General features: G+C 36.8%; 2 protein-coding genes across 2 annotated transcripts in view; one reads left to right on the top strand and one right to left on the bottom strand.

Annotated features, from left to right (window-relative positions):
- Nucleotides 1–803: 803 nt before the first annotated feature.
- Nucleotides 804–9,225, bottom strand: she (Src homology 2 domain containing E). The gene is made up of 6 exons (XM_084435732.1): nt 8,240–9,225; nt 6,061–6,184; nt 4,029–4,247; nt 3,599–3,800; nt 2,541–2,660; nt 804–2,432 (listed from the first exon to the last, which is right to left on the bottom strand). The coding sequence occupies exons 1-6, from the start codon at nt 8,723–8,725 to the stop codon at nt 2,249–2,251; spliced, it is 1,335 nt and encodes a 444-aa protein (XP_084291858.1). The 5' UTR covers nt 8,726–9,225; the 3' UTR covers nt 804–2,248.
- Nucleotides 9,226–11,946: 2,721 nt separating this feature from the next.
- cgna (cingulin a) overlaps nt 11,947–25,895 on the top strand; it is a 34,343-nt gene continuing 20,394 nt past the window's right edge. The window contains exons 1-5 of the mRNA XM_084435305.1: nt 11,947–12,155; nt 21,926–22,192; nt 23,571–24,225; nt 24,583–24,683; nt 24,764–24,833. Coding sequence (XP_084291431.1) covers nt 21,927–22,192; nt 23,571–24,225; nt 24,583–24,683; nt 24,764–24,833 — 1,092 coding nt within the window. The 5' untranslated portion in view covers nt 11,947–12,155; nt 21,926. The remainder of the gene's footprint in view (nt 12,156–21,925; nt 22,193–23,570; nt 24,226–24,582; nt 24,684–24,763; nt 24,834–25,895) is intronic.

The following is a 25,895-nucleotide window of genomic DNA, read 5'->3' as shown; positions in this document are numbered from 1 at the left end:
TCATACAATGCATTCAAGGTTTATATTTTAGTTAGTAGGCTTCATGATCCCTGGGAATTGGCATTGTTAGCGCCATGCTCTGCCAGTTGAGCAATTAAAAAAAATCCCATTTCTTATTTGTTTATGCATTACTCTTATTTAATTATATATATGGTTTATATATATATATGTGGTTTTTCCCTTGAATTTTGAGAGCAAGAGTGTAAATTCTTAATGAATCTTAGTGCTTGATTGTCCTGATGATGTACACTATAGCAGACAAAAGTTTGTTAGATTTTTTTTTAAATGTTCTTGAAAGTCTCTTACACTAAACAAGGCTGCATTAATCTAAAAATAGTAATATTGTGAAAAATTATTACATATTTTAAAATGTAATTTATTCCTGTGATGGCCTGATGAATTTCCAGCATCATTACGTCACATGACCTTCAGAAATCATTCTTTTATAATCAATCTTTGCTGATTTGGTGCTCAAGAATGCTCCTGATTTCTGATTATTATCAGTAGCAGTTGTGCTTCTTTACATTTTTGTGGAAAGTGTGATACGCCTACTTTTTTTTCAAGATTATTTGATGAATGGAAAAAAATTCTAATAGATTTTTTAACAATATAAAATTATTTAATGTCAATTTTGATCAATTTAATGTTTCTTTGCTAAATAAAAGTATTAATTTCTTTAAAAAAAAACGTACTAAAGCATATACTTATATGGTTTTGGCTTTAGCGCAGAAGATCTGTTGTGGTCCTGATATGTTGCATTTTTGCAGGAACTTTTGTGTGTGAATGTGAAAGAGACAGAGAGATTTAACAAATTCAGCATTATCTGCTTTATTTCAGGCTTTGCACAGTCTTACATTGTACAAAGGCAAAATCTTCAGAGAATGTGTTTTTTTTCCCTCTCTCTCATTTCTCTCATCTAGGTTAAAGCAATAGTCACCCAAAAAAGAAAATTCTGTCATCGTTTACTCACCCTTATGATGTTCCAAACCTGTATGAATTTCTTTCTTCTGCTGAACACAAAAGAAGATATTTAGAAGAATATCAATAACCAAACAGTTGAAGGCCCTTTTTTTTTTCCTACTATGGAAGTCAATGGGTGATGCCAACAGTCTGGTTACCAACAATCTTTAAAATATCTTCTTTTGTTTTCAGCAGACGAAAGAAACTCATACAGGTTTGGAACAACTTGAGGGTGAGTAAGTATAATGACAGCATTTTGAGGTTAACTATCCCTTTAAAACAATAATTACTTCAAAATCAAATTTAGTATCCTTAAAGATTAAAATGGAACCTTTTACCTTTCAACAAAAAGACACATATTTAAACGTAACTTCCCACCACCAAGAGACCAATGTCACATTCGGTACACCATGAATCCAATGACTGCGTGGTCAGTAGCTAAATCTGTTCAACATCCCACTATTCCCAAACGCAAACCAATCAATAATAGTTTTATCACTGACAGACAAGAACATTGGCCAATCAACGGTAATGACTCATTTATCTGATGAACGAGCCAGCTTCAATTTGCTGTATTGATCCGAGCTAACGATCTAACCTCAGCTATCCAGGAACTGCCAATGTGGGGTGAAATGTTTTTTTTTTTTTTTTTTTTTTTCAGAGGATACAATAATATGAGGATTCAACAATTAATTCTAAACTAAATCTATACTACGGGTCCTAAAAATATTAACTCTGCCAATTCTGGCCACTTAAATGCACATTCGTTCTTGCAGGGAGTAAAATTTGTGTCTCACCACTCACCAGGGAAAGTAATAAAATTGGCATCAATTGCATGAGTGATTTGCAGTTTGGATCAGCTGCCAGCAGGGGGAGTTTAGGAGTGCGTTACTCCTTCAAGCACATAATTAGATCAATAGCATAATTGTAAGTGAACTTATGGGGCTGAAGTCCCAGTATACTGAAACAAGTGATGAGGAAATAGCAAAACAAAAGTCAACAACAGATACACATTACTGTGGCGTTTAAACCACAGGTTTTGTGAAACATATTTCCTCCCTTGGTCTCTCTGAAGGGTTAGGCCTGGTTTCAAAGGGGGTGAAAACTCAAATATGAAGAAGTCCCACTTGTTCAATTACTCATGCGCACATATACATACAGTACATACAGTAAGAAAAAGAGAAAAACTGTGCTTTGCTGGCATGTGATTGGCAGGCACCACGGTATTACATTCATGTCTTTGCACCAGAGAACGCTGTGTATATGCATACGTTTAACATGTGTGTGTTCAGTGTGTTCGTGGTACGGGGTGCTGTAGCGTCATGTGTTCTGCCCCGGTGAAAGGTAGGCGCTGGGTACAGTAGTGGTGCACCACTTCTGGGATGCTTGGGAACACACAGCTGCTCTTTTCCAGTGTGTAGCCGCATTCTTTAGTCTGCGCTACGATGATGTGCACACATCCTTGACTTGTCCTGTAGAGAGAGGGAAATAAGGATCTAATATCATCTACATCAGCTTTTCAGGACTGCCAACTCATTTCTTGTTCTCTTGATATCAAACATACACAAGCACGCACTTACTTAAGGGCGATGGAGTACTTGCTGGTTGCCGATTCGCTGTCTCGCACCAGGAAACTGGCCTCCCTACAGTGCTGCAGCTGAGCCTCCGCCTCCTGCCGACTCACACTGCCATGATACCAGCTGGAGAGAGAGAGAGAGAGAGAGAGAGAGAGAGAGAAGGAAAGGGGAGGAGATTCTTATTTATACATTGCATGATTATGTAATATGAATACTTTGAAAACAGATTAGATAAAGTATAGAATATACTGTATAAGAAGAGAATTAGGAGGGATTGAGAAACATGGACAGACAACTGTACAAATGGATAGATTTGCCAAATCATTTTTGTCCATACATACAGAATATTTCTTTTTAGGTTTCACAGAAAAAGAAAGTCATACATGAAACGACATGAAGGTGAATATATGATTTTAAATGTTTGGATATGGGAGGCTGTGCTTTATTATATATTATAAATAAACAACAATAAAAAAGTATTAATAAAACAATAAAAAATAAAAATATATAAAATAAACTTGTATACTTATTGATATTTGTTTAATTAAACATTTTAAATAGTTTTTTATTAAGTGCACACATTTTCATTACAACATAAATATAATAAATATTAAAATTTATATAAAATATTAAAAATATAATATTTTAAAGAATGTTGGTAAACAGACGTGATGTGGTCATTTTTTTTTTCTATGGAAAAAAACGTGGAAGTCAATGGCTACCTTCAACTGTTTACCAACATTCTTTAAAATATCTTCTTTTGTGTTCAGCAGAAGAAAGAAACTCACAACATACGAGTGCATAAATGATGACAGAATTTTCAGTGTTGACATTATTTTTGAAGATTATTCTCTGACATATTCTCTGACTCTATTATAATTGCTAATATACACAGTAGCTAGGTGATCATGTGTTTCACGTCATAACTGTTAATATATTGCATATTTTAACACATACATTCCCACTACTATTTTAATCTCACCATTTCATGCTTAAAATAAACACATTCACACATTAGCAGTAGTGTCTAAAACGTGTTTTTCATACACAAACACACATACCTCTGTTTCTCCAAAGGCAGGGTGGGATCAACTATTGGTGTCTCACTGTCTGGGGTGATGCTGGGAGATGATGGGGAAGTCGGGGAAGGGGGATTCGGTCGAAGAGATTTGGGGGTCCAGCTCTTATGTCTCAGGGTCTGCTGTTTTACAGTAGGAGAACCTGATTCTTCCTTCGACATGCGCTCCACTCCATCAAACTGAGCTGTAAACAGAATGAATCATATCAATTGCCACAAATTTTATGATGGCATCTGGCAATAATGACCTCCCCTGTTATCCCAAATGTTTGGAACAACTGCTGCATCATAAGCACCCCAATATCATTCAAACTAAATTACTTTTAAAATATTTTTTCTCATCACTGCAGTGTTTATGTAATGGCAATGCTAAATAAAGAAGATGCTACTAATATGAAAGTGAGGGATGGTACCTGACAGTGCTCTAACAATCTGCTCCTTCTTCCACTCCCAGGGCAGCTCATACTCTGCCAGTGGTCTGGAGTCGGACTCAGGTCGGGTCAATGGAATTCCCTCCAGAACCTCTTCATATGGGACATCATAGATCTGAGGGGGTCCAGACCCCTCACTCTCTCCTCCATTCAACACTACACACACTTTCAGCAGGTCCTTCGAGCCTCGCCGGCGAATCTCTAGATAAGGGCACAAATTTGTATTTCACAATTGTTTCCACAAATTTGTGGGCAAAACGCATAGATTCCCAACAAAATGACTTGATTTCGCCCACAAGCATTCGCAGAACAACAGTATATGTAACCGTACCTTTTGTCTCAAATTTATCAAGATTCCACATATTTACAAACTGTTGAAATTAATATAACAGATACTGTTATGGAATTTGCATCTGTGTGCAGGTGTCCACTGCCCACTTTCTCCAAATGTATTATTGAGAAAGTGGGAACCCCCAAGAAAGGGATGGCCTTATTTGTCCCTAGAAATCAATATACTGTATGCATATTCAGATGCTTCATTTACAAATAGTCTGTGTGCTATGGTTGTAGAACAAGCTGTCAACTTTTTCTCAATCTCTTGCCTTTTTCTAAACTTTTTTGCTAAATATTGCAATAATTATTTAAAGTAATAACTTCAAAGTAGTTACATATGTAATATGTAATATAATTAATAACAATGTCAGTAATGGCATTATTGTCAGTCACTTTATACACCAAGTGAATGTTTTTCTACACTTTCCAAACAAATCACCATATAACTGTTGAAAGAGCATCTAGAAGTTTAGTCTATGAAGACATTATTTGTTTTGAGATCACTTTAAATGTGTGTGAAACCACAGGAAATTATGATCAAGTCAAAGTTGAATCTGTACCAACAAACAGCACGTCAAGTCATAAGTCTGTTCTCTCTGCAGCAAACTAAATGATGCGGTAACAGGTTTGCTTCTTTAAAAGATTATACTGGAGCAACAGGCAGCAGAACCAAAAACAGGGTTCAGTATTCGAAAAATAATTATGATGATGCGCTTACGATTGAAGTGCATGAGGCCGATATAAAAGCAGAAATGTGCAGCTAAACATTTTATGAGAGAACCCTGCTAACGCTGTAAAGTCTTTCTTTATACACAGTCTGCTTTACCGCCCATGAGTTTTTGTAATCATTTGCCTGTGTGTATTAGCTAACTATCTGGTTCTAAGTTTAGATTTTACATTTAGACTGAAAATTAAAGTATGTTTTTAACTTTTGAATAATTCAGATACACATATAATTTTTTTTTTGTTTAAACGTATTACACAACACAATACATATCTCATAAAACATAGAAACCCATCTCGTATACGCCTTTTTATACTGTGAAGAAAAGAAAAAAAACTGCTAAAATATAGCATTTCCTATCATTCTCATATATAACTGTATCATACAGCATTTTCAGTTAGTCTAAATGAATTTCTCTAAATTTGTCTACCTGTGCATCTATTCATTCCTTAAGATTTAAAGTTCAACAAACATCAACAAAACTATGCCTGAAGCTCCATCGTTCTTCCCTCTCTCTGTTTCTTTGCTGTCACTTTGTGTCTGGCCTATTGTGTGAGAAAACAATGGTCATACCAGGGAAAAGTCAGACCGAGTCTATGATTGGCTGGCTTAGCAGGCCACTTCCTGAGTTCTGGGAAGTGATTGGGGGGAGAGGGGAGTGTTGAGGGGGTCTTTCTCACATAGCCAGGCATACTGGGGGGACGGCAGGGGTCAACTTCCTGTCCATAGAATGGGGCAAAGGAAACACAGACAGGAAACAGGAAGCAGAAAGAGGAAACTGCACCCATTGTCCCAGCACAACACTGTCACCGTGGAAACCACCAACGAGGGGAGAGAGAGGGAGCTATGATTTTTCATACTCTTAAAATCTCTGAAAATCTGCTTATTACACTGACAAAACATTTAAGATGAATAAATGATTAAAAGAAGGAGAAATAAAGGAGAGAAGAGGTGTACCTGTAATAATGAGCTGGGCATCATAAGGTTCCATGTAGCCATCATTCTCTCCTTCTCTTTCAGCCTCTCTCTGTTCCCTTGTTTTCTCTGCATCAAATGGGTCAGCATAATCCTCCAGGATGATCTATTAAGAGTGAGAAGAAAAGAAGAATAGAAAGCGATATCAGTGATTTGTGTTAAGGACTAGAACCCAGTTAACAGGGAATGGTCTCAAAACCTTTTTTCATAACTTAATGGGAATCTAACATTCCCATTAAGTTATGAAAAAAGGTTTTGAGACCATTCTTAGAATATATTTTTGTTAGCAAGGAACACCTTCATTAGGTAAGGAATGAAGAATATTCTGTTTAATAAAAGATTACAATTTGTGGCATAGACTAGATATCATAAGAAAACTTAAATTTTTGGAAATGTGAAACTTAAAATATATAGAAGTACTTTAATTTATTCTGTTAAAACTTGTGCTTTATTTGAGCAGCAAAGTTGTTTTCATTTTTATGATCATTTTAGTGTTTAGGTGTTACATTGGGTAATGAACTTGTAAAATTGGATACAACTAAACAGAACAGGTTAGTAAGAGTTTTTTTCACACTAAAATTATGTTTTTAACATGCTTATTGTTTGGTTATGATACTATACTATTGAAACAATAGACTTGGACTTGCCCCATTCCCTTTCATTGTATATATTTTCTTTTTAAGAAAAGGAGGAGGTTGAAATATATTTTTTCTGGTAATCAACATTATGCCACAAGGGCTATCGATTGGGCTTAACTTGCACTGAACCTGGAATAGTCCTTTAATAATATGATGCCAACATATTCTGCAATGATCTACTTCAGAAATAGTGCAAACCCAGCTAAAAATGGCATTTAGTCAACACCTGGAGTTAAATCACATCTTATTGAGTGGAATTCTTTGTTCCATCGTGTAGTTAAAGAATCAGTATTTCTTCACTAGCTGAAGCTAGTGGGTTTAGCTTAAGTTTAGTTTGGGTGAGCTTAAAGAGTTAGTTCACCCAAAAATGAAAATGCTGTCATTAATAACTCACCCTTTAAGCTTATTCTCCAGCCTATCTTTTCCCATTCTTTCTCTGATTCTCCCTCTGGTCGTTGTGTGTGTGTGTGTGTGTGTGTGTGTGTGTGTGTGTGTGTGTGTGTGTGTGTGTGTGTGTGTGTGTGTGTGTGTGTGTGTGTGTGTGTGTGTGTGAGTGTGTGTGATCTCATGAGATTCTGATTTCTGTGCTATTATGTTCAAAGTGTAGCTGGAGGGGATGTCCGTAAATGGGATAGGATACAGCCTATGTATCAGGTGACATAATTCTTCAAACACTGCCTTCACCAGGGACTAGAAGAATTGGATAGAGCCATTGTGTTATGTACGCATTGTATTCTTTGCGTATTTGTGAGCAAGGGTGTGTGTGTATGTGAGCACAAAAGTGTGTTTCCCACAATGACAGAGTGAAGAGTGTGTGCATGGCTAGGAAAAGAGACAGGAAGAGAGGCAAGGAGAGGGCTCTCATTGTGTTTGTTGCTTTTCAGCTCCACTGTGTCTGCTTATAATAAAGCAGTTCAATGAAAAGAGAATATAGGAAGAAAAAGAGGGATGTGAGGAGGGAGGAAAGAAAGATACGAAAGAGAGAAGAAGGGGCTGAGGGAGGGGAAAAGAAGATATTGCTTTAAACAAAGAGCTGGAAGAGAGATACTGATCTCAATTTTCAAAACAAAGACGTTTGTTTGGTTCTCACAGTCAACAGGGTGACTGGAATTGGAGTATGTCATGTATTAAAAAGAACGCCTGAAAAAAGCATCCGTCTCTGAGGCCTGCTTTATCACTCAGATCAGGGATATTCTTTCTTTATCCCAACTGAAAAACCCACCCTAAACCAGCCTGATGCTGGTCTCTGTTGGTTTGAGCAGGTCTTAAGTTATTTCAGCTGGCCAGCAAGTAGACCAGCAGAACAGTGCCCAAAACCCCACTAAAACCACCTAAGACCAGCAAAAAACCCATCTTAAGGGGTTCGTTTTTTCCCAAAAATTAATTTACTAAATTTTCAGAAAACAGTTGTAAACTACAAATCTGTCTAGAAAATACATTAGGCTATGTAATAATAATTATTAAAATATTATTATTATTTATTGTTAGTTTACATTGTGGTGTTGGCTCATTCTCAAACTTACCGTTTCTGTTCTGATTGGTGACTTGGCCCTCTCGCTGTCCGGGGATGATCCCCCTGCACTGGATTTTGGATCATTAACCTTGATCATTCTGCTCATGTACGCGTCAGCCAGACTGGTGGTCCGCAGGGTGCGATGGTCTTCAAACCCTTCCATTTTTGTGGTTTTCTTACTTTTCCCAGGGATCAGAATTTCCCATATCTTCCCGTCTTTCATCGAGCCGGTGCTGGAGTGGTTTCTTCCCAGCTCGATGGCCGAATTTTTACGATTTCTCCCGTGGAGCAGCGAACCAACACCAACACCACCACCACCACCACCACCACTGCCACCGTTTTCCGCTCCAGAATTTTTACGCAGACTCCCCTTCGAACCAGTACCAACGGTCAGAACCGGTTTGGGACGGGACTGGGTTCCCGATTCCGAAGCAGAACGGATCCGATCCGATCCAGTCTTCAAACTAGTTGGGAAATCTTTAAACCACTTCGCCATGACGAATACAGGTGTCTGCGCTACTCTCCATACACACGCGCAACTCCTTTAGAAAACCAATCAGCTTCTAAAATATCACTCACTATGGCCCCTATAATGGATTTTTTTTTTTTTTTGCCTTAATCAACAACACTTTAACGTGCAGTTCAATTGACACAAGGTTGTTGTTATTTTAAACAAGAACTCTTTTTAATTTATTGAATTTTGAAAATCTGTCAAATTGATTTAGGGAAAGGTTCCGAATATTAAATCCCTTTTACTAATCTTGATCACAGAATTTATCCCATTCGTATTTCTTTTCAGGAAACTTCTTACACTCTCAGTTACGATTCTTCACATTGGAGAATAATGTATTGTTTTTGTTTGCTCCCAATTATTCCCGCAAGATAAAGAGGAGTCTCTGAAGGGCATAAACGCGGAAAAATTTAAAGTTTTTCTTAGCTCTCGATGAAGATCCCATTCCCGGTATATCCACTCCAAGCGACAGTCTAAATGAAGTGAAGGGGATGTAGCCTACGTGCGCTTGTGCTGACGCTGTGGGTGGGGGTGGTTGCAGCTACTGTTCCCCTAAAGGAGAACTTTTCATTTGCTGGGCGCTGCCCACCTGTGGACACAAACCTTCTGCTCAGTAATCCTCGGGTGGTGCACAGCAAATAGATTATCGGTTTTATTTAACGTTTCCATTTATTTGCCCAAGGGGTCTAGTTGTCACACTCTTTACTCCAGTGAATAGGCCTATTTCTCAAAAGTATTTTTTTTTTAACAGAAAACAAACAAACAAACAAACAAACAAACAAACAAACAAACAAACAAACAAACAAACAAACAAACAAAAAACGATGTATTTTTTATTAAAACTATTTAACATTTGCCACTGCATAGGCTACACATCACTGAACACGTTGAGCTAATCTACTGTATTCACTATAATATTCGCAACGTGGACTAGGCTTTTCAATTTACTGTTTACAAAATTTACAAAATACTGTTCGCATGTCGGTCAAAAATGACCGAATTAAAAAAAACAAAAAGTATGTCAATGAAATGATTGTAGGCTACTAGGCTCTATTTTAATTCGATAATGTTTTTTTACTTGATATATTCTTATTTTATGTGATTTATGGTAACTAAAGTAGGCTATATTTATGCAGTAGCCTAGTTATAATTCATTTATTCACTTTTTGAGCATGAACCTTTTTGAGCATGAACCTGAAAAAGCTTAACTTTTCATAACTCTTGAATGCTTTGGAGAACAGACTTAAAGTTTGGTCTCTTTTTAAATAGGCTATGACACTTGTCAGATTTTTGAGGAAGTAAAAACAAGTTCTTGAAAAAAGTGAACTTGAAAAAAGTTATAAAATGTTACATTTATGAAAAATGCACAAAAAACAATTACATTTTTTTTATATGAAATATATTTTTACTTATTTTTACTAAAACACGTTTTACTCTAAAACTGTGAGAAAATCAAAGCCATAAATCTAAACAAGCCGTGTTCCAAATTCGTGGTTGATATCTCAAAAAATGAGCTTTCAGTTAGAATTTGTTTGTGCGCAGTAGACTACCAACGTTTCCAGTAGCCTTGATAAAATTCGTCTCCCATTAATTTCCACTGCTTATTTTTGACCGCGGACAATACAAGTGTGATTATTATTTTTTTTTCAGGACGTTTAACCTTTTCGGATCATGTAAATGATGTGTGTGTCTGTGTCTGTGTCTGTGTCTGTGTGTGTGTGTGTGTGTGTGTGTGTGTGTGTGTGTGTGTGTGTGTGTGTGTTTTTCAAAAAACAAAACAAAAAAAAAGGTAACATAGGCTACAAATCCTATATCTATTTGATGTTCTTAATTTAAAAAAGCACTAATAACCAGACAAGCTTCACATTTTTCTGTGCAATACACTACCACTACCACAGTGGGGCAGCAGTTCACACCGGGTAACTGGCCCAAGTCACTTGTAGGGGAAGACATTTGGGCAACTTGAAATCATTTATACTGCCTCCATCTAGTGGCTAATTAATAAAACATGCTAAATTAATTGATATGTAAACATGAATTATAGTAGGCCTATATTATAGGCTATTATTTTAAGTAAATAGACCTAATGTCTGTTTGAAAAATATTTCTGAAATTTTATAATGTTAAAATTGTTCTTAGAGTTTCATGCTTGCCTACTTGCCTGCTTATACAAACAATTTACATGGTTCTGGAAGTAAAACTACTCAACATTTAAATAGTGGAAGTTGAGCTGTGATCACACAATACCGTCTCTGCCCACACGGGACTACTGGCTGTTAACAAAGTGAAGAGTAGCATCATCATTATCAAGTGTGTTTATTAACACTGTCAGTCAGCCCAGCTCATCGTGGAATGTCTTGCAGAATTTATTGAAAAGCACCTGGACCTGTTTTTCCAGTTATTGAAAACGACAGAAAAAAAAAAAGAAAAAAAAAAGGAAAAGGAAATCCAGATGCTATAAATTCTAGCCTATAAGACAGCACACAAAGGGACATTTACTCCCATCGGTGGACCAACTACATTTACATTTAATCATTTAGCAGACGCTTTTATCCAAAGCGACTTACAAATGAGGAGAGCAGGAGAGCAAATGTTGCAACAATATAGTGCTTCCTGTTAGTGTGACTAGTCCCAGTTAGTCTTCTAGCACAGTACTTAAAAAAAAAAAAAAAATTATGAATATAACTAGCATAACAACTGAACTCATATTTCACTATTTTGGCTTTGTTTTCAATATGATTGCACTATAGTCAGAGTTTAGGCTATGAGCTGCTACTTTGCGCAATTCCAAACGGCGATAAAATTCTGATTTAATATATTTTATTTACAAAAACAGACCTTTTTATAATACATACATACTGGTCTTCACTGTTGATTATTATTTTTAAGATTTTATTTATATTTTATATAGTCTACCTACACGCACTGTAGTAAAAAACCCTGTCAACTATTTACATGCATGGAATTACAAAACAGGCAGTTACATGAACTATAAGCTTGCCGTAAAACATTGAGACAATTTTGTAACAAAACTGAACTTTCATTGTGTCTCTAAATCATAACCCGAATTTATTTTTCACGGCTCCACAGACAAACATGTTCCAGATTTTATTGTGATTGACATACAACCTAACCAATAATCGAAGCCGAAATGGTTTCATGCGTCCCACCCACGACGCCACTATCAGCCAATGAGATTATTCCTCACTCGCAAAGTGGGCGAGGCAAGTGGTATCGGTCTGAAAGGTAACAGGTTGTCTTTAGCCAACGTTTTCCCTTGGGATTATTAGTTTGAGCTGTCACATTCAAAGAAACGTCCTTTACTGTTACACTATCAGTTCTCATGAAGAAGAACAACAGGAAGTAACAGAGGAACATTAGGCAGAGTGAAATTTAAACTTTGCCGTAATATCAGGTAGGTTAAATGTTATTTTTGTTCGCTATCACCGCTAAACCTGTTAGCCCGTGACTAGAAATTGATGCTTGCTAAACTTGTTTGTGGCGCGCCAGATGCTCCAACGAATTCTCGAGCTGAACTTTCTCCTTTAGGAATGACACACTTGTCTCGCTCGCATACTGTTCAGCTTAGTTGTGTTTTTGTCCTGTTTCGTGTTCTTCTCAAGTTTACTTCTCTGAAGATGGATTAATGTCTGTCCAAAGGATTATTGTCGAGCCCGCGTATTTACAAAAGCTTCTTCAACTGATTTACGCTGAAAATGAGCGCTTCGCCTCGAGAGACATAACCCATTGAGTTTCGCACCAAGCGCAGGTGCATCGCCAGGTGAACACCTGCGCTTCTCGCTTTGGGAGCAAATCATTGAGAGAAAGTATTGACGTGGCAAACAATCCTGTTTTAACAGTGTTGTGATTGTTTACCTCACCACAGCCCACGAAAGCCCGCTAAACACTCAAAGGCAAAGCCTTGTGTTTGAATTGCCCAATTTGTATTCAAATGAATAACGAGTCAGTGTCAAACTTGCCGTGAGCGATCAGGTTACTCTGTCAACGTTAGGCTGTCAAACGTGTGCTGTTCAAAAAGACCAACCAACTTTTTAGTTATTTAAAGCTTTGCTCTCGTTTATATTTGATTCATAGTTCTTAGTATCTTGGTAGTTCCGTGATGTTATGTTATCCAGTCAGACGCCAGGACTTTTCGAGATTTGAAACCAGTGACTCAGTGCAGAGGAATTGTATAGGCCCAGATGAGCAGTGGGACACAAACTCTTTACATACTACTCATTTTCAGTCATTTACATTAGTGATTTACTGCGTGTTTTGTTATAAGGCTCAAATATAAATTTGTTACTTTTTATCTAATAGCCTACATAGAACTTAATTCATCATTATTATTAAAATGATTACTGATGATTAAACTTAAAATTGGCATAAAATAAGATTTTATGTGTAAATCAAATGAAATAAATTTTCCAAATGGATGTTATTGATCTTATTGTGAATTCATCTGTGCTTATTTTTTTATTTTTTTTTACATTTTTGACGTCATAATTAGATTCTTAAGTTCACATTCAGCCAATCTGCTTAAATCCAATTGACAACTTCCATACTTTTTTCTTTTTCAGTAGTTAATTTAACACACTATGTCACAATATGGAAGAAAATATCGGTTGCTATCATTTTTCATCATGACTTTAAATAAAAACATTCAGTTCTGTGGTTGAGAAAACTCGCCAAGAGGCTTCCCTCCAATGAGACACATGAGCTTTTGATTTTCATGAGTTTGAATAATTCTGGCTGCAATTCTGGAGTAATTACCTCAAGAAAGACCTAACGGCACATTTTATTATTATGAAATCCAATTAAGTAGTAGGCTAATATGTTTTATAGGTTTAACAAAGATAAATCTTCCCAAGCAAGCACCCCTTTCCAACCTGCTAAAGTACACTCAGCAGTGGATGTATCCTGGTTGGGAATCATTGGCATTACATTAAAAGCTTGCTTTTCATTTGAATCATTGTTTGCACATATTTAGACCATAAAACCAAAACGTTTTGTTCCTGCACCCCCCCCATATCACACTGTCATCTTGGTTATTGACCTATGACTACATTGTGCTGAGCCATGGACAAACATAACACTATTACATCTCTATCACTGACATGAGACGCTAATCTTCTAGTGTGATTCACAGCTGAGAGTCATAACTTGCTTTTATTTTTCCAAGCTGAAAAACCTGGAGTCATGAGCACATGCTGGTATTAGATAAGGTTTCATTTTATATTGTGTGAGTTTCTTGTCATATGATTTGTGTTTGGCAACACTGGAGTCAGTCATGCCTGTGAGATCCAATAGACGGCCAGAAGAAGAACTTCTTGTTTGTCTGTCTTTGAAACGAGAATAGTGATTGAAGTGTAGGAAGGGAGGGGGGAAGAAAGGAAAAGAAAGATTTAGAGGGAGTTTGGCAGGAGACAAAGAATGCAAAGGGGAGTCGAGCGCTAATGGAGGGATACCAGACTCTTTAAAATGAGATGAAAGCTTACGATAGGCTACACTTTCTCAGATGCGTTCTCATAGCAACTCGACTCTTTAATTCAGACTTATCTAGATGAACTCTATATCTCACCTCTCTCAAGGTAAATCGCCCCAAAGTGAATATCAGTGACTGGTTTATCCTTTCTGTGCAAATGAATAGAAACTAGACCAGAGATTCTGCCTTTAGGTTGTGTTTCTCAGTAGAATGGTTGTCATACTTTTAACCTCAAAAGTGTTTCTGCCTGAAGTATGCTTAAAGACGTTGTTGTTAAAAACCTAAAGGACTCTGGGAATGCTAAGCATGCTTGTTTTTTCTACCTCCTACGTTAATTGAGGTCTGACCCGACAAAAGGTGACTGAAGTCATATTTCATATTGATATGAAGTCTGATGCTGCAATGCATGTCTGAGGAAAAATGTAGGCTAACGCATGACTCGGATGCACTGATTGTAGATGCTTTTACTTTGGTTTGCATTGGTTTGTGATAGTCAACATAGATAATACAAACCATAGTGACTGCGCAGATGTCTCCTGAGTCCTACTGCCTCAGTTCCCTCCTAATTCAATTAGACGTTCCACATCTGAGAGTCTCGATTCAATTTAAGATCCAAGAATTCAATTTAATGGGAGAACAAGAGGTCGCAGACTCAGAGCTGTGGACAGATGTCCCCGGAGTGTCTGTGTGAGTTTTTTTTTAAAGTGTGGTTCATTAAGACTTTTAAATTGGAATGTTTGTTGTTGCTTTATCTCCCAGAGCATGTGGAATGAGACGTGAAAGGTACAATACAGAATGTGTCTGTCCTAATGCGTAAGTGATCCGTTATTTCGAAACATTTTTGCTTGAATGAGCTATGGAGACAGAACTTTGTATACAAGCACTTGAATTATATTGACAGGCAGATGAGGTGCAGTGGGTCATTTTTAACCCTGGGTTAGTGTAATCTTGGGTCATCTTGTTGTGTTCTTCGCCTGCGTGTAAAGGAGATAACTGTCTATTTAAGCCGATTTGTTCGTTATTCAAAAAGGCAAAGCGAAACTAAGAATGCAGGTATACAAACCATAAATAAAGTAGCGCTTGTTTACCGTTTTGAATATCAATCATGCTGATCATGTTCTTTATTCCACTCTGCTCATGTTATTATGAAAATATTCACGCAGTAGAATGCTCAGGTAAGATGAGGTAAAATTAGAACAGCCTGTCTGTGCCGTCATGACGACTTTGCTTGCTTTCATCATTTTTGCTCTTATACTCGTTCGCTAAACTGAACAGCCAATCAGAGTTCTCTCTCTCACCGACGGCCCAATGCCGATTATACATGTTGAATCGGCCCAAAAAACAACAATTGTGTCTAACTTGAGCCAATGGTGCGGAATACACCGGAAAAATTAAGTCGGCCGACGGCGGCTTGTTTTGTGGAGCTTTGGCTACAGCACATGAGAACGCAACTGGTTGTCCATTTGTAGAAATAATATAAAAGTAATGTCTTTTCATCACTCTTGTTCCCTAATGTGTGCAAGCTAAATGTGGCTTGTGAAAGTTTTTGCGACTGTACTCTGTCTATGAATATTTAACAAGGCAAGCATTGTTTAGTTTATGATTGGTTGTCGGTTGCTAAACAACTTGCTGTGACCATCTAGCACACCATTGTTTCACATTTGTATACCTTTCTCACTGCATTTCAGAAGTCTTCCCAACTTTGGAATTTCGTTAAAAGGAGTATTAACCTCCTTTCAGATTTTCTAAGATGGGAGGGAATGAGATAGAAGATAGAATGAGATGGGAGAGGGTCAGGACTGATATACTTTAATAATCTCTGGGGTAAATTGAGGAATTGCAGCAAACATAAATCATTAGAATATTGAAAAATAATTAAATGCAATATAAAATGAAAATACAATGCTTCATTATGAAGAGAGAAAAAGCAGTTGGTCGATTTACATTGTTTTGCCCTTAATGAACAGATACTTGCTTCTAGACTGTTAAATCCAGTGTGTTTGTTCTGGATGTAAGTAAACGCCTGCATGCCCTCGGCTATTGCCTGTGAAGGGAATAGTGACATCTCTGATTTGGATTAGTGTGTGAGAGCAGGAGAGAGCGAGTGTGATAGAGAAGCCAGTGTTCTCAGCATAGCTGCCCTTGTTTTCTGCCCCACTTCACTGTAATAATGGGAAGAGGGTCCTCATACTCCCCCTCTGTCGCACTCACGGGCTCCCTCCATTCAGCCTATCAGATAATGCAGTGCTGAGAGGCTAAACGGTGCCTCTGTCTGCCTGGCCACTGACACACTGACACAGAGGAAATGGATAGTTTTAGACTGTGACCGAATTTTGGCTCTGTTTGACCAATGACCAGATCACTGTCATAACAGAATAAATATTCTGTCCGTCATCATGTGGATATTCAAAAGTGATTGAGTAGAGTTCAGTCGGTTTTGTAAATCTTAACTAAAACTATTAAAAATAGTTTGTGTAAATTGGAACAAAGCTGAAATAAAACCAAAAAAATTATATTCAATGACAAAGGCAAACTGAAAAATTTAAATGCTAAAATGATTATTAATAATTAATACTTATTATAAATTAAAATAATAAATATAAAAATTACAAAATCATGTAACAGAATTGCTAAAATAAATAATAAAAACATAAAAATAAAAGCTAATTCAAAATATTGATAAATACAGGAAGATAGACGCGCTATAGTTAAAATAGTTTTTGGTCTTTTATTTTATCTCAAAATGATGGATGTCATTTAAAAAAAGTGGAAATAAGTTAATACAGCCGCTTATTTAAATGAGGTAAACGTAAAGCTGCTTGGTTTATATTTTTAATGTTTAGCCATAGTTGCTGCCATTTCAAATGTTTACTTGCTTTTCTGATGATAAAATATTGTTCTTGTAAATACTTTCCAGCCTTTCAGTAATAAAAGCGTAGGCTTAGATTACATCTTTAAAATGCATCCAAATTACAGCGACGTGCAATCGTTATCGTACGGCGCTCGGCAGGGGACAAAATTTAAACAGTGAATTTTGAATTGATCTCTTCTTGTAAACACAGATGTGGATCCGGACGGCAATTAAATCACCACATGACCTTGGTGTTTATCAAAAAACAGTAGGTTATTCGCCAGGGGTTTTATACGTGGGTGGTTGGAGAAAAACACTGATATTCTGGATTCGGACGGCAATTAATCACCGGCTAGCCTGTGTAAATGTAAAAACAAAACAAAAAAACTTACGACCCCATGAGAAACAATTACCTTCCGAATAGGGTTTTTGTGTATAGTGTTTGTGTACAGTATTTGTGTATATTGGAGCGTGACTGGAATAGCTTGCTTATATGACCGCAGAATGACCTGGCTTGCCTTAAAGAGACTTTGATATAAGTGCCAGCATTACTGTTAGGCTCGTAACACAATATATTTATAATATGGTGAAAAATACAATAAGATATAATGAGAAAATTTGACTGCCACACAAATTGTTTTCAGAATTCGTTTAGACCCTCATGAAAAATGTTCATCATATTCACAACAATGTCCCCCCTGCTATCTTTAAAGAAGCCTGGCCTTCTTTATAGTTATTTTATGGCGTTCAAAGTCTGTTGTCTGGGGCTGAAACTCAACCTATCCAAGTGTGAGAGCTGAAATTGAATTATTGTCACTGTAAAAGGACATACATTTTACCTCAACCACAATAAACATAGATGATGAATGAATCATGAAAAATGATCAGTGCTGCTGCCACTTTCTCACTACACCTGTGTAACCCTCCACCTGTTTATCCGTCATCACAAGAGTCTCCCGTATTGAGCTTGGCTCTCTTGTGTCTGCTTTCAGTCACTGACATGGACACGTCAGCCGTCTCAAAAAGCTTTCTGAAGACAAAACGCATAATGAGCCCATTCATTGTATTCACATTGTAATAGTAGTCATGAAGGCTACTTTTTGTCACACAGTAAATGTATTTCTTAACACTTTTTTACTCATCTCAGGCTGACTGTTAGTTAGTTTTAACTGAACCTTTGGTTAGTTTAATAAAAGGAAAATCTGTAGGTTTATTGTAAATCTGATTTGCTGAATAAAGTGCTGTTCCCATGATCCAGTCATAGGAGCGGACATTCCTGATTCTGGTTTATCATGCAGTTTATTACACTGGATTCTTTATCACACACACACACACACGCACGCACGCACGTGTGAGAGGAGAAGCACTGATCAGATTAAATGTGTTTGTAGTTTGCAGTCTGTTTAGTTTATCGCAATGATGTAGTTTGTTACTGAACAAGACGACAAGTGTGAGAGTCAAAGAAAAAGACAAAGAGAAATGGTAAAGATGTACCACTGTCTGGGAATGCACTTTGTTCCCCGTCGCACCCTTCATGCTTTAATGTTCCTTATTGAGATATCATTCCATCACACCAGCCACACCTTCAGTTTTCTTCTCCATTACATCATGAGTACTGAAGCTTTGGTTTTGATGAGAAGTAGTAACATGGTAGGTCTTAATAAAAATCCCCAAAAAAGGGTGTGTGATTTAGGATAGAAAGCCAATGGAACATCTACATCAAGAAAAACAAACGTGTGTGTGTGTTCAGGTTAATGAATAATGAAGGCCATTGGGTTTTCTGTGCCAGGAGTCAGAGGTAACGGGCAGCATTGAGTAGAGTGTAATTCAATCCGGCCTCATTGGACTGTCTGCGTTTCTGTGTCTGTCTGTATCTCAATAGAGCACAACAGTAGGGTTCTGGTTGTAAAAATCCCATTCAAATTTTCCTTTAGAGAGTAACACAGGCTAGAAACATTTCAAGACAGACCATCATTGTCTACAAGGTTGCTGAAGTCAATGTGATATCGACCCCATTTACTTTATTATTAACCCCTTCAGACCTGAATTATGTTTTAGGTTTCTGAAAAATATAAAAGTACATTTTCCCAGCTCATGAGGCTTCTATAAATGAGACCAAATAAAAAAAAATAAAAAAATGTTTGGGTTTAATTGTAATTTTTTTTGTCCATTTCAATGGACGTCACGTCAAAACAGGTGTACTTCACAAAAATGTACCAACATAAAATTAAATAATAAACATAAAAATTGTTAGTATATACTTAAAGCTTTTTCTCAAGGTCAAAAACCTTTCAACAGTATACCATTTCAACTATAATTTTGAGGTTTTTGTTTTACAGATTGCACATTGTTTGTAACAAACTAAATATCTTAGAATCAATCAATATGGTCATGTTAGAGTCATTTTCTTTGCGCATCTTTCTTTTTTTAGATCAAAATCTTGAACATTACAACATTTCAACTTTAATTGTAAGGTTTTTGCTTTATAGATCGCACATTTGTTTATTCATAACAAAATAAACCTAGGAATTCATCAATGCATTCACGTTATAGTAATTTCCTGTGTGCATCTTTGAAACAATTTCTCTGTTAACGATTTTCTTGTATTTCTACAGTACATTACTGGCAGCACGGTTGCCATGCATGATGCATGTATTTCGATTTCCAGTAACTGTACTGTAATTCACTTTATAGTACACAAGATCAGTACTGTAAACTATAAAATAGTACTTTACTGTATTTGTACTGTATTTCGTAATTTGATCTGCTTTTGCTGTAATTAATTATACGGTATTGTACTGTAATATCTATATTGATACATTACTGATAAATATTATTATAATTTTCAAAATAATTACTAATAATGATAATATTATATCATAATAATATAATATGTAGTTATTAGGAAATATAGGCTATAGTAGGAAAAAATATGGAAATCAATGGCTATACGTCAACTGTCTAGTTACCGACATTCTTCAAAATATTTTCTTTTGTGTTCAGCAGAATAAAGAAACTCATACAGATTTGGAACAACATGAGGATGAGTAAGTGATGACAAATATCATTTTTGGGTGTACTATACTTATAAAGGGATACTTCACCCAAAAATTTAAATTGGCCCATGATTTACTCACCCTCAAGCCATCCTAGGTGTATATGACATCGTTCTTCTTTCAGACGAATACAATTAGAGTTATATTAAAAAATGTCCTGGTTTCCAAGCTTTATAATGGCAGTGAATGGTTGTTTCTGTTTTGAAAGTCCACAAAAGTGCATCCATCCATGATAAAAGTGCTCCATGCGGCTCTTGGGGGTAAATAAAGGCCTTCTGAAGCGATGCGTTTGTGTAAGAAAAATAATTCATTTTCAAGTTAGGCTTTAGATTTATGTCAAATCCGTATGTTTCGTTTGGCTGGAAGCTAGTCATTTTACTTTATAAAGTTTTAAATACGGATATTTTTATTACATATCCATCTTCCTCATCATCACTCCACATAAAGTCAACATCTGAGATACTTCCATCAGCTATATGTTCAAGCACTTCAAGAACTATATATTCTGCATATGAAAAAGTTAAAAAAAATTATCGGTACTGTGATATAGATTTTTTATATAAGAAATTTCAATCAGCATTACTGGACTTCAATTACTGGAATGTGATTTCAGTAACAGGCTTTTGAACCCACTGTCCATTCGAATGGACAGACACATTTGAAAAAATCCTGATTTAAAATTTGCAATTCTACAATCCATTTTTAACTTTAATTAATAAGTTCAATCTTTCTATTTTACATACAAACTATGAAATACTGGCAAACATATCAAAAAATGTAAATAAAACCATAGAAAATGTTGCTTGCTTCTGTGTTTGGAGTGAAGTGCTGACATGCTTCTCTTCAAAGTAGTGTTTTTTTTAATAATTACTACATGCAGAGCTTTACTGCCATTTGATTGGATGACAAGCGTCCAATCTAATGGACTGCAGGCTTTAAACTAGGTGAAATGCTCCAGAAGTAAAAAAAGGGGGGTTGACATGTGATGTCCATTGTAATGGCCGCAGGGTCTGAATGGGTTAATGCATGTTCCTGGTTTTATTGTGTGAAGGATTCTTAAGTGTACATTATATAAACAAAAAGGCTGTTCCTGTTCAGCCCCCCCCCAACCACTTGGCTTCATTATAGAGTATAACGCCCACTTTTCACCAACAAGTCTAAATAAAATGCAGATTCACAAATTATATTAAAATATTGATAATATTTTAAAAGCATTTTAGTTTAGTAAAGACATTTGCATATAAACCAAACATTCTGCATTCAGAACTAAATGCTAGAAAAAAATGTTAAGATCACATATTATGAAATGAGTAAAGTAGGACACTGCCCCCAATCCTGAACTAAGATCCACCAATAAGAAAAGGGAATTCACCATGGTATCCTTGTTGAAGTGAAGTGCTTTTTTAGGAATGAGGAGAGGAGTGTCTGTAAAGGGGAAAGTGACTTCACATCAGGTTGTGCAGTGGAGTGTAATCTGAGGGACATCTTATTGCTTCTGTCAGGGCTGGTATTGGAGAAAGAACATGCAGGGTTGTGATGGAAAAATAAATATTTTTTTATTTTGTTGTACTGTTGTGATTCAGAAAGAGCTGGTTATGGTTTTGAAGAACATTTTTATTGAAGATTTTTTTTTAAATGTCTTTGCAAAAAATGAGAGGGGGAAAATAGTTCTGGAAGAGAGTATTTGATTTTTGGACAAGTCACTGGACAAGCACACTTTGACATTGTGCATTGTGTGATATACTGTACTTTGACTGTACATTTTCTTAATATTCTTTTCGTCTCACCTCTAGGATGTCCGCTCCTGTCTCAGGTAGGAAGACCCCCGTGGACTATGGCGTACAGATTCGCTTTATAAATGACCTGCAAGACACCGGAGGAGGGGTGAGTGGGCAGCCTCGAAAAGAGGGACCCAAAAAACAGCCGTCTCGTTATGGAGTAGCAGTGAGGGTGCAGGGCATCGGCGGGCAGCCCTACGTTGTACTAAAAGACGGAGAAAAAGGAGATTCATATGGAGTACAGCTGAGAACCCAACCACCTGCCTACAGCAGCCTGCCTAGGTATGCTCCAAATAATTTTTTACTAACTGCAACATTTATTGATTTCATTATATCTTAAAACCCTCTGATCTAAATGACTGTGTGTAATTGTTAAAATATTTGTTACCTATATTCGTGTATTTTTTATAAATTAAAATGCTTTTTAAGTAATTTTCTTGATAAAATGGCTGATAATATAGTTAACATTTTGGGATGATACAAGCATGAGAGATTCCCTATGAGAGAATACTGTGTGTATGCAGATAAAGTTGGACATGCTTATATATCCAACTTTATATAAAGAGTTGGGCAATAAAATACGGTACTTACGTTTTGCGATGAAATAAATAATCAGGCAATTTTGCTATATAGATTTATGTTGCTTTATGTGATTGTCCTGTATATAATACATAGTATATACAACTTTATATAGAGCTGTGTTATACAGTTTACATTTTTAAGTTGATATAAATATTACCCCTAAGCAGTTAACTGAGGAGTTAATTAACATAATACAAATGCATAAGACATTGTACTGTAGTTGATAATATCTTTCAGTACCCCAGACTAACTTTTGAGACCTGTGGCACCGGTGCCACCAAGTTTTACGGATGATGGCACCAGCACCTAATTTGGTATCACTGGGACTGGAGTATTAATAATTACATGTTTTGTCTCTTGGAAATGCGCTTTTGGCAGTGACTTGAGTGTACAGAACAGTAGAAAATTAACACGAGTTACAAGTTCATTAAAAAAAAATGCCAACTGAGTTAGGACTCCTCTTTTTATTTTTATTTTTTTATTAACCATAGGTCTTCCACAGTATATCCGATAAATATATATTCTGTAGTATTTTTTTAAACAGTAGCTGAAACACATTCAGTATTTAAAACAAATGCACAAAAACTGATATAGCTTTATAACAAAAATAATGTATTTAAATGACATTACTCATTTATTTCATGTCTACATTAATAATATAATACAATTCGATATGAATATCTCACATTTCTGCAACAACACCATGGTTACAGTTAGTGTTACTACAGTAAATCCAAGGTAAATGTTGGTGATTTGTGGGTTGAAAAGCCTTCTAACTACTGTTGTGGCACAATGTTTCTCCTGTTTTCCACGTCAGTGTTGTTGAGAATGTCAGCATTGTTTCATCTGGCTTTAAGCTAGTTTAAATTGCCAAGACATTTGTGTTTTTTATCAGAAAACTTTGCTGAACTCGAACGCTTCTCATTGGATCGCTGTTTCTTTCCGCTTTTGGCGCGTTTGCTGTTTATTGTTTCACATACACAACAGAAATGGCAGCACTTATAATGGCAGTGCTTATATTCTTAAACAAATTTTAAATCTGTATCTTTGTATTTTGCTGATTGTGTCTGTGTGTTAGGAGGAGAGAGGATGGGGTAATCCAGGGGCCGTATTTCTCTTCTGGAGAGAATACTCAACTGCGCCGGGCTCAGTCTCACGGCTCCCTGTTGGAGAGAGAAAACGGCAGCGAAGAGTTCACAGATCAACTCCGACGGCCGCTTGGTGATGGACGCTCTGGTAGCTACGGCAACCTGGATGGAGGTGTTGGTATGGGACCAGAGAGGGAGCGGCCCATTGACAGGATGGAGAGAAATCAGTGGGGCGGCTCCTACCAGACAGGGCTGAATGGCACTTTGGGAAGAGGGAGAGGTGGAGGCAGTCATTACACCTCATCCGAATCAATTGAAATGTCTCCACACAACCAGCAAACTCTCAGCCAGTCAGCTCACAGCTCCAGTCGTCAGACTCCTGCCCACAGAGTCGTCGACAGGTTCGACGGGGGCTCTGCTGCACAGGCGGATAACACTGGGACCACCACCAGGGGGCGTTATCCAATCATAAATGCAGACAACAGACCCACCTCAACCTCACCATTACCTGTTTCATCTCTCGTTCCAAACACATACTCTTCACTGTCTTCCTCACCTGCTTCTGCCTACAGCAGCCTGGGACGTGGTTCAGGTTCTGTCGCCAAGGTCATGGCTGTCTCTTCATCTGCTCCAGTTGATGCACATGTAAATGATGGGTGAAATATATTGAGGCTTATTAAAATCTTTGATCTAGACTTTGGAGCAACCTTTTGCATTTGGAAGTGCTCCTCAGATTCCTTAAAAGGCTGTCAGTGTTTTGGAACGGTGTAATTTGAATAGGTTACAGTAAAGCAATTCATCAACCTGATACTCTGTTCTCTCTGGCATTGAATGTCATTTAGCTTAATGTAGCTTGTTAGTTTCAGCAGAGAAAGTGTTACTACTCAAAGATGTATCAATTGTAACCCACTCCTTAGACCGTTTAGGAAATGTTACTTAGTTGTTTTGCACTTTTTTGTGTGGGTTTTGTTTGATGTTTAATAGACTGTTATCTCCATTTAGGTAACCCCTGACCTGTTGATGGACCAGGGTCAAAGTTCAGGGTCAGAGTTCTCAACCGAAGATCAGATACAGCAAATAATCTACGATGTTCTACGTCAGGGGTAAACCATTGTTCTGATTTACAAACAATATATACAGACTGAATGTCATTAGTAACATTTTGTTTCTCCTAATTCCTCAGGAGTACAGAGGGAGACGCTTCCATTAAGCGCAGAGTTCGAGTCATCTGTAATAAGATTCAAGGCCTGAAGGTACAGTGTATCTTAGTTAATCAAATTTTAAACATTGCTATTTGTTCACTCTGAGTTTTGAACATAATACATGTCAACACCTGATCACATACCCTACATTTAAAGCTAATGAATGACTTCTATTTAGGGTTGCTTCCACCACCAGTATGACACAACCAGTTCAGCTCAAAGCTTAACCTCTGCTCCCAAAACTATTTCAGGTGAACTGAAGTACAATTCATGATAAAACAAACAAAAAGGACAATGTTCTGTACAGGATATTAAATTACTTGTATCGTGAAAGGCAGTTCAAGTATGTGTAATTTGTGCAAAAGTCTTGCCTTTCAGTTAAAATAGCCAGTTGGCTTTTTTTTTAATGCACACTTTTAGTGCAATTTGAGCTGTTATTGAGACATAGTCTTGACAGACAGTTTTGTATATTGCCGCCATTCTCAATTCAAGTACATAAAAAATACACTTGTATTATCTACTTAAAAAATAGCTGCCCAGGGTGTAACCAAGATAACCATTGAGTCAATTGACTTTGACTAAACGCAGCTGTGAATAAATCTGCCATTTTTAAAAAGCTATCATAAACAAGTGTCAGCAGTGAGAGGTGATTTACTCTAGTGATAAAACACAAAGTCTGGCTGTGGAGGTAGGCTCAGTTGGCACTGTGTTCGGTACTCAGACAGGCATTGCTAAAATGGGCATTACATTTGATGGCTTTTTAGGTGTTGGCATCTTTTGCTAAACTGTAATGAATTGGCAACAGATCCCACCTCACTTACAACAGCTGAGCCCATTTTAGAGTAAGAGGAGTGAGAAATGTTTTGCTCTGCCATCAGCTACACACACAAACACAATTTTCTACTAATGGACACAAAAGTCTGACAGTCTAATCTAATATAAATTTATAAATCCCAATAATATACCATCAGAAATTATAAATAAGCACTTAAAAAGACTGCAATTCAATATCCCTGGCAATCTTATATTTGAACATTTCAGTAAACCCTAAGTTTATGTTTGAAATGCAAGGCACGAGAGTTACTCTCTGAGGCAAACAGTAGACCATTTAGC

The sequence above is a fragment of the Rutilus rutilus genome (assembly GCF_951802725.1).
Source record: "Rutilus rutilus genome assembly, chromosome: 17".
NCBI lineage: Eukaryota > Metazoa > Chordata > Actinopteri > Cypriniformes > Leuciscidae > Rutilus > Rutilus rutilus.
The sequence above is the reverse complement of the archived record's forward strand: the minus strand, read 5'-3'. Positions and strand labels throughout refer to the sequence as shown.

What these genes read in the sequence shown, in the direction of transcription:
- she (XM_084435732.1), bottom strand. Translation starts at nt 8,725, where the DNA reads ATGGCGAAGTGGTTTAAAGATTTCCCAACTAGTTTGAAGACTGGATCG. An exon ending in CACCAATCAGAACAGAAACG is followed by an intron (nt 6,185 to 8,239) that starts GTAAGTTTGAGA and finishes CACTCTTAATAG; the next exon opens with ATCATCCTGGAGGATTATGC. An exon ending in AAGTACTCCATCGCCCTTAA is followed by an intron (nt 2,433 to 2,540) that starts GTAAGTGCGTGC and finishes CTCTCTCTACAG; the next exon opens with GACAAGTCAAGGATGTGTGC.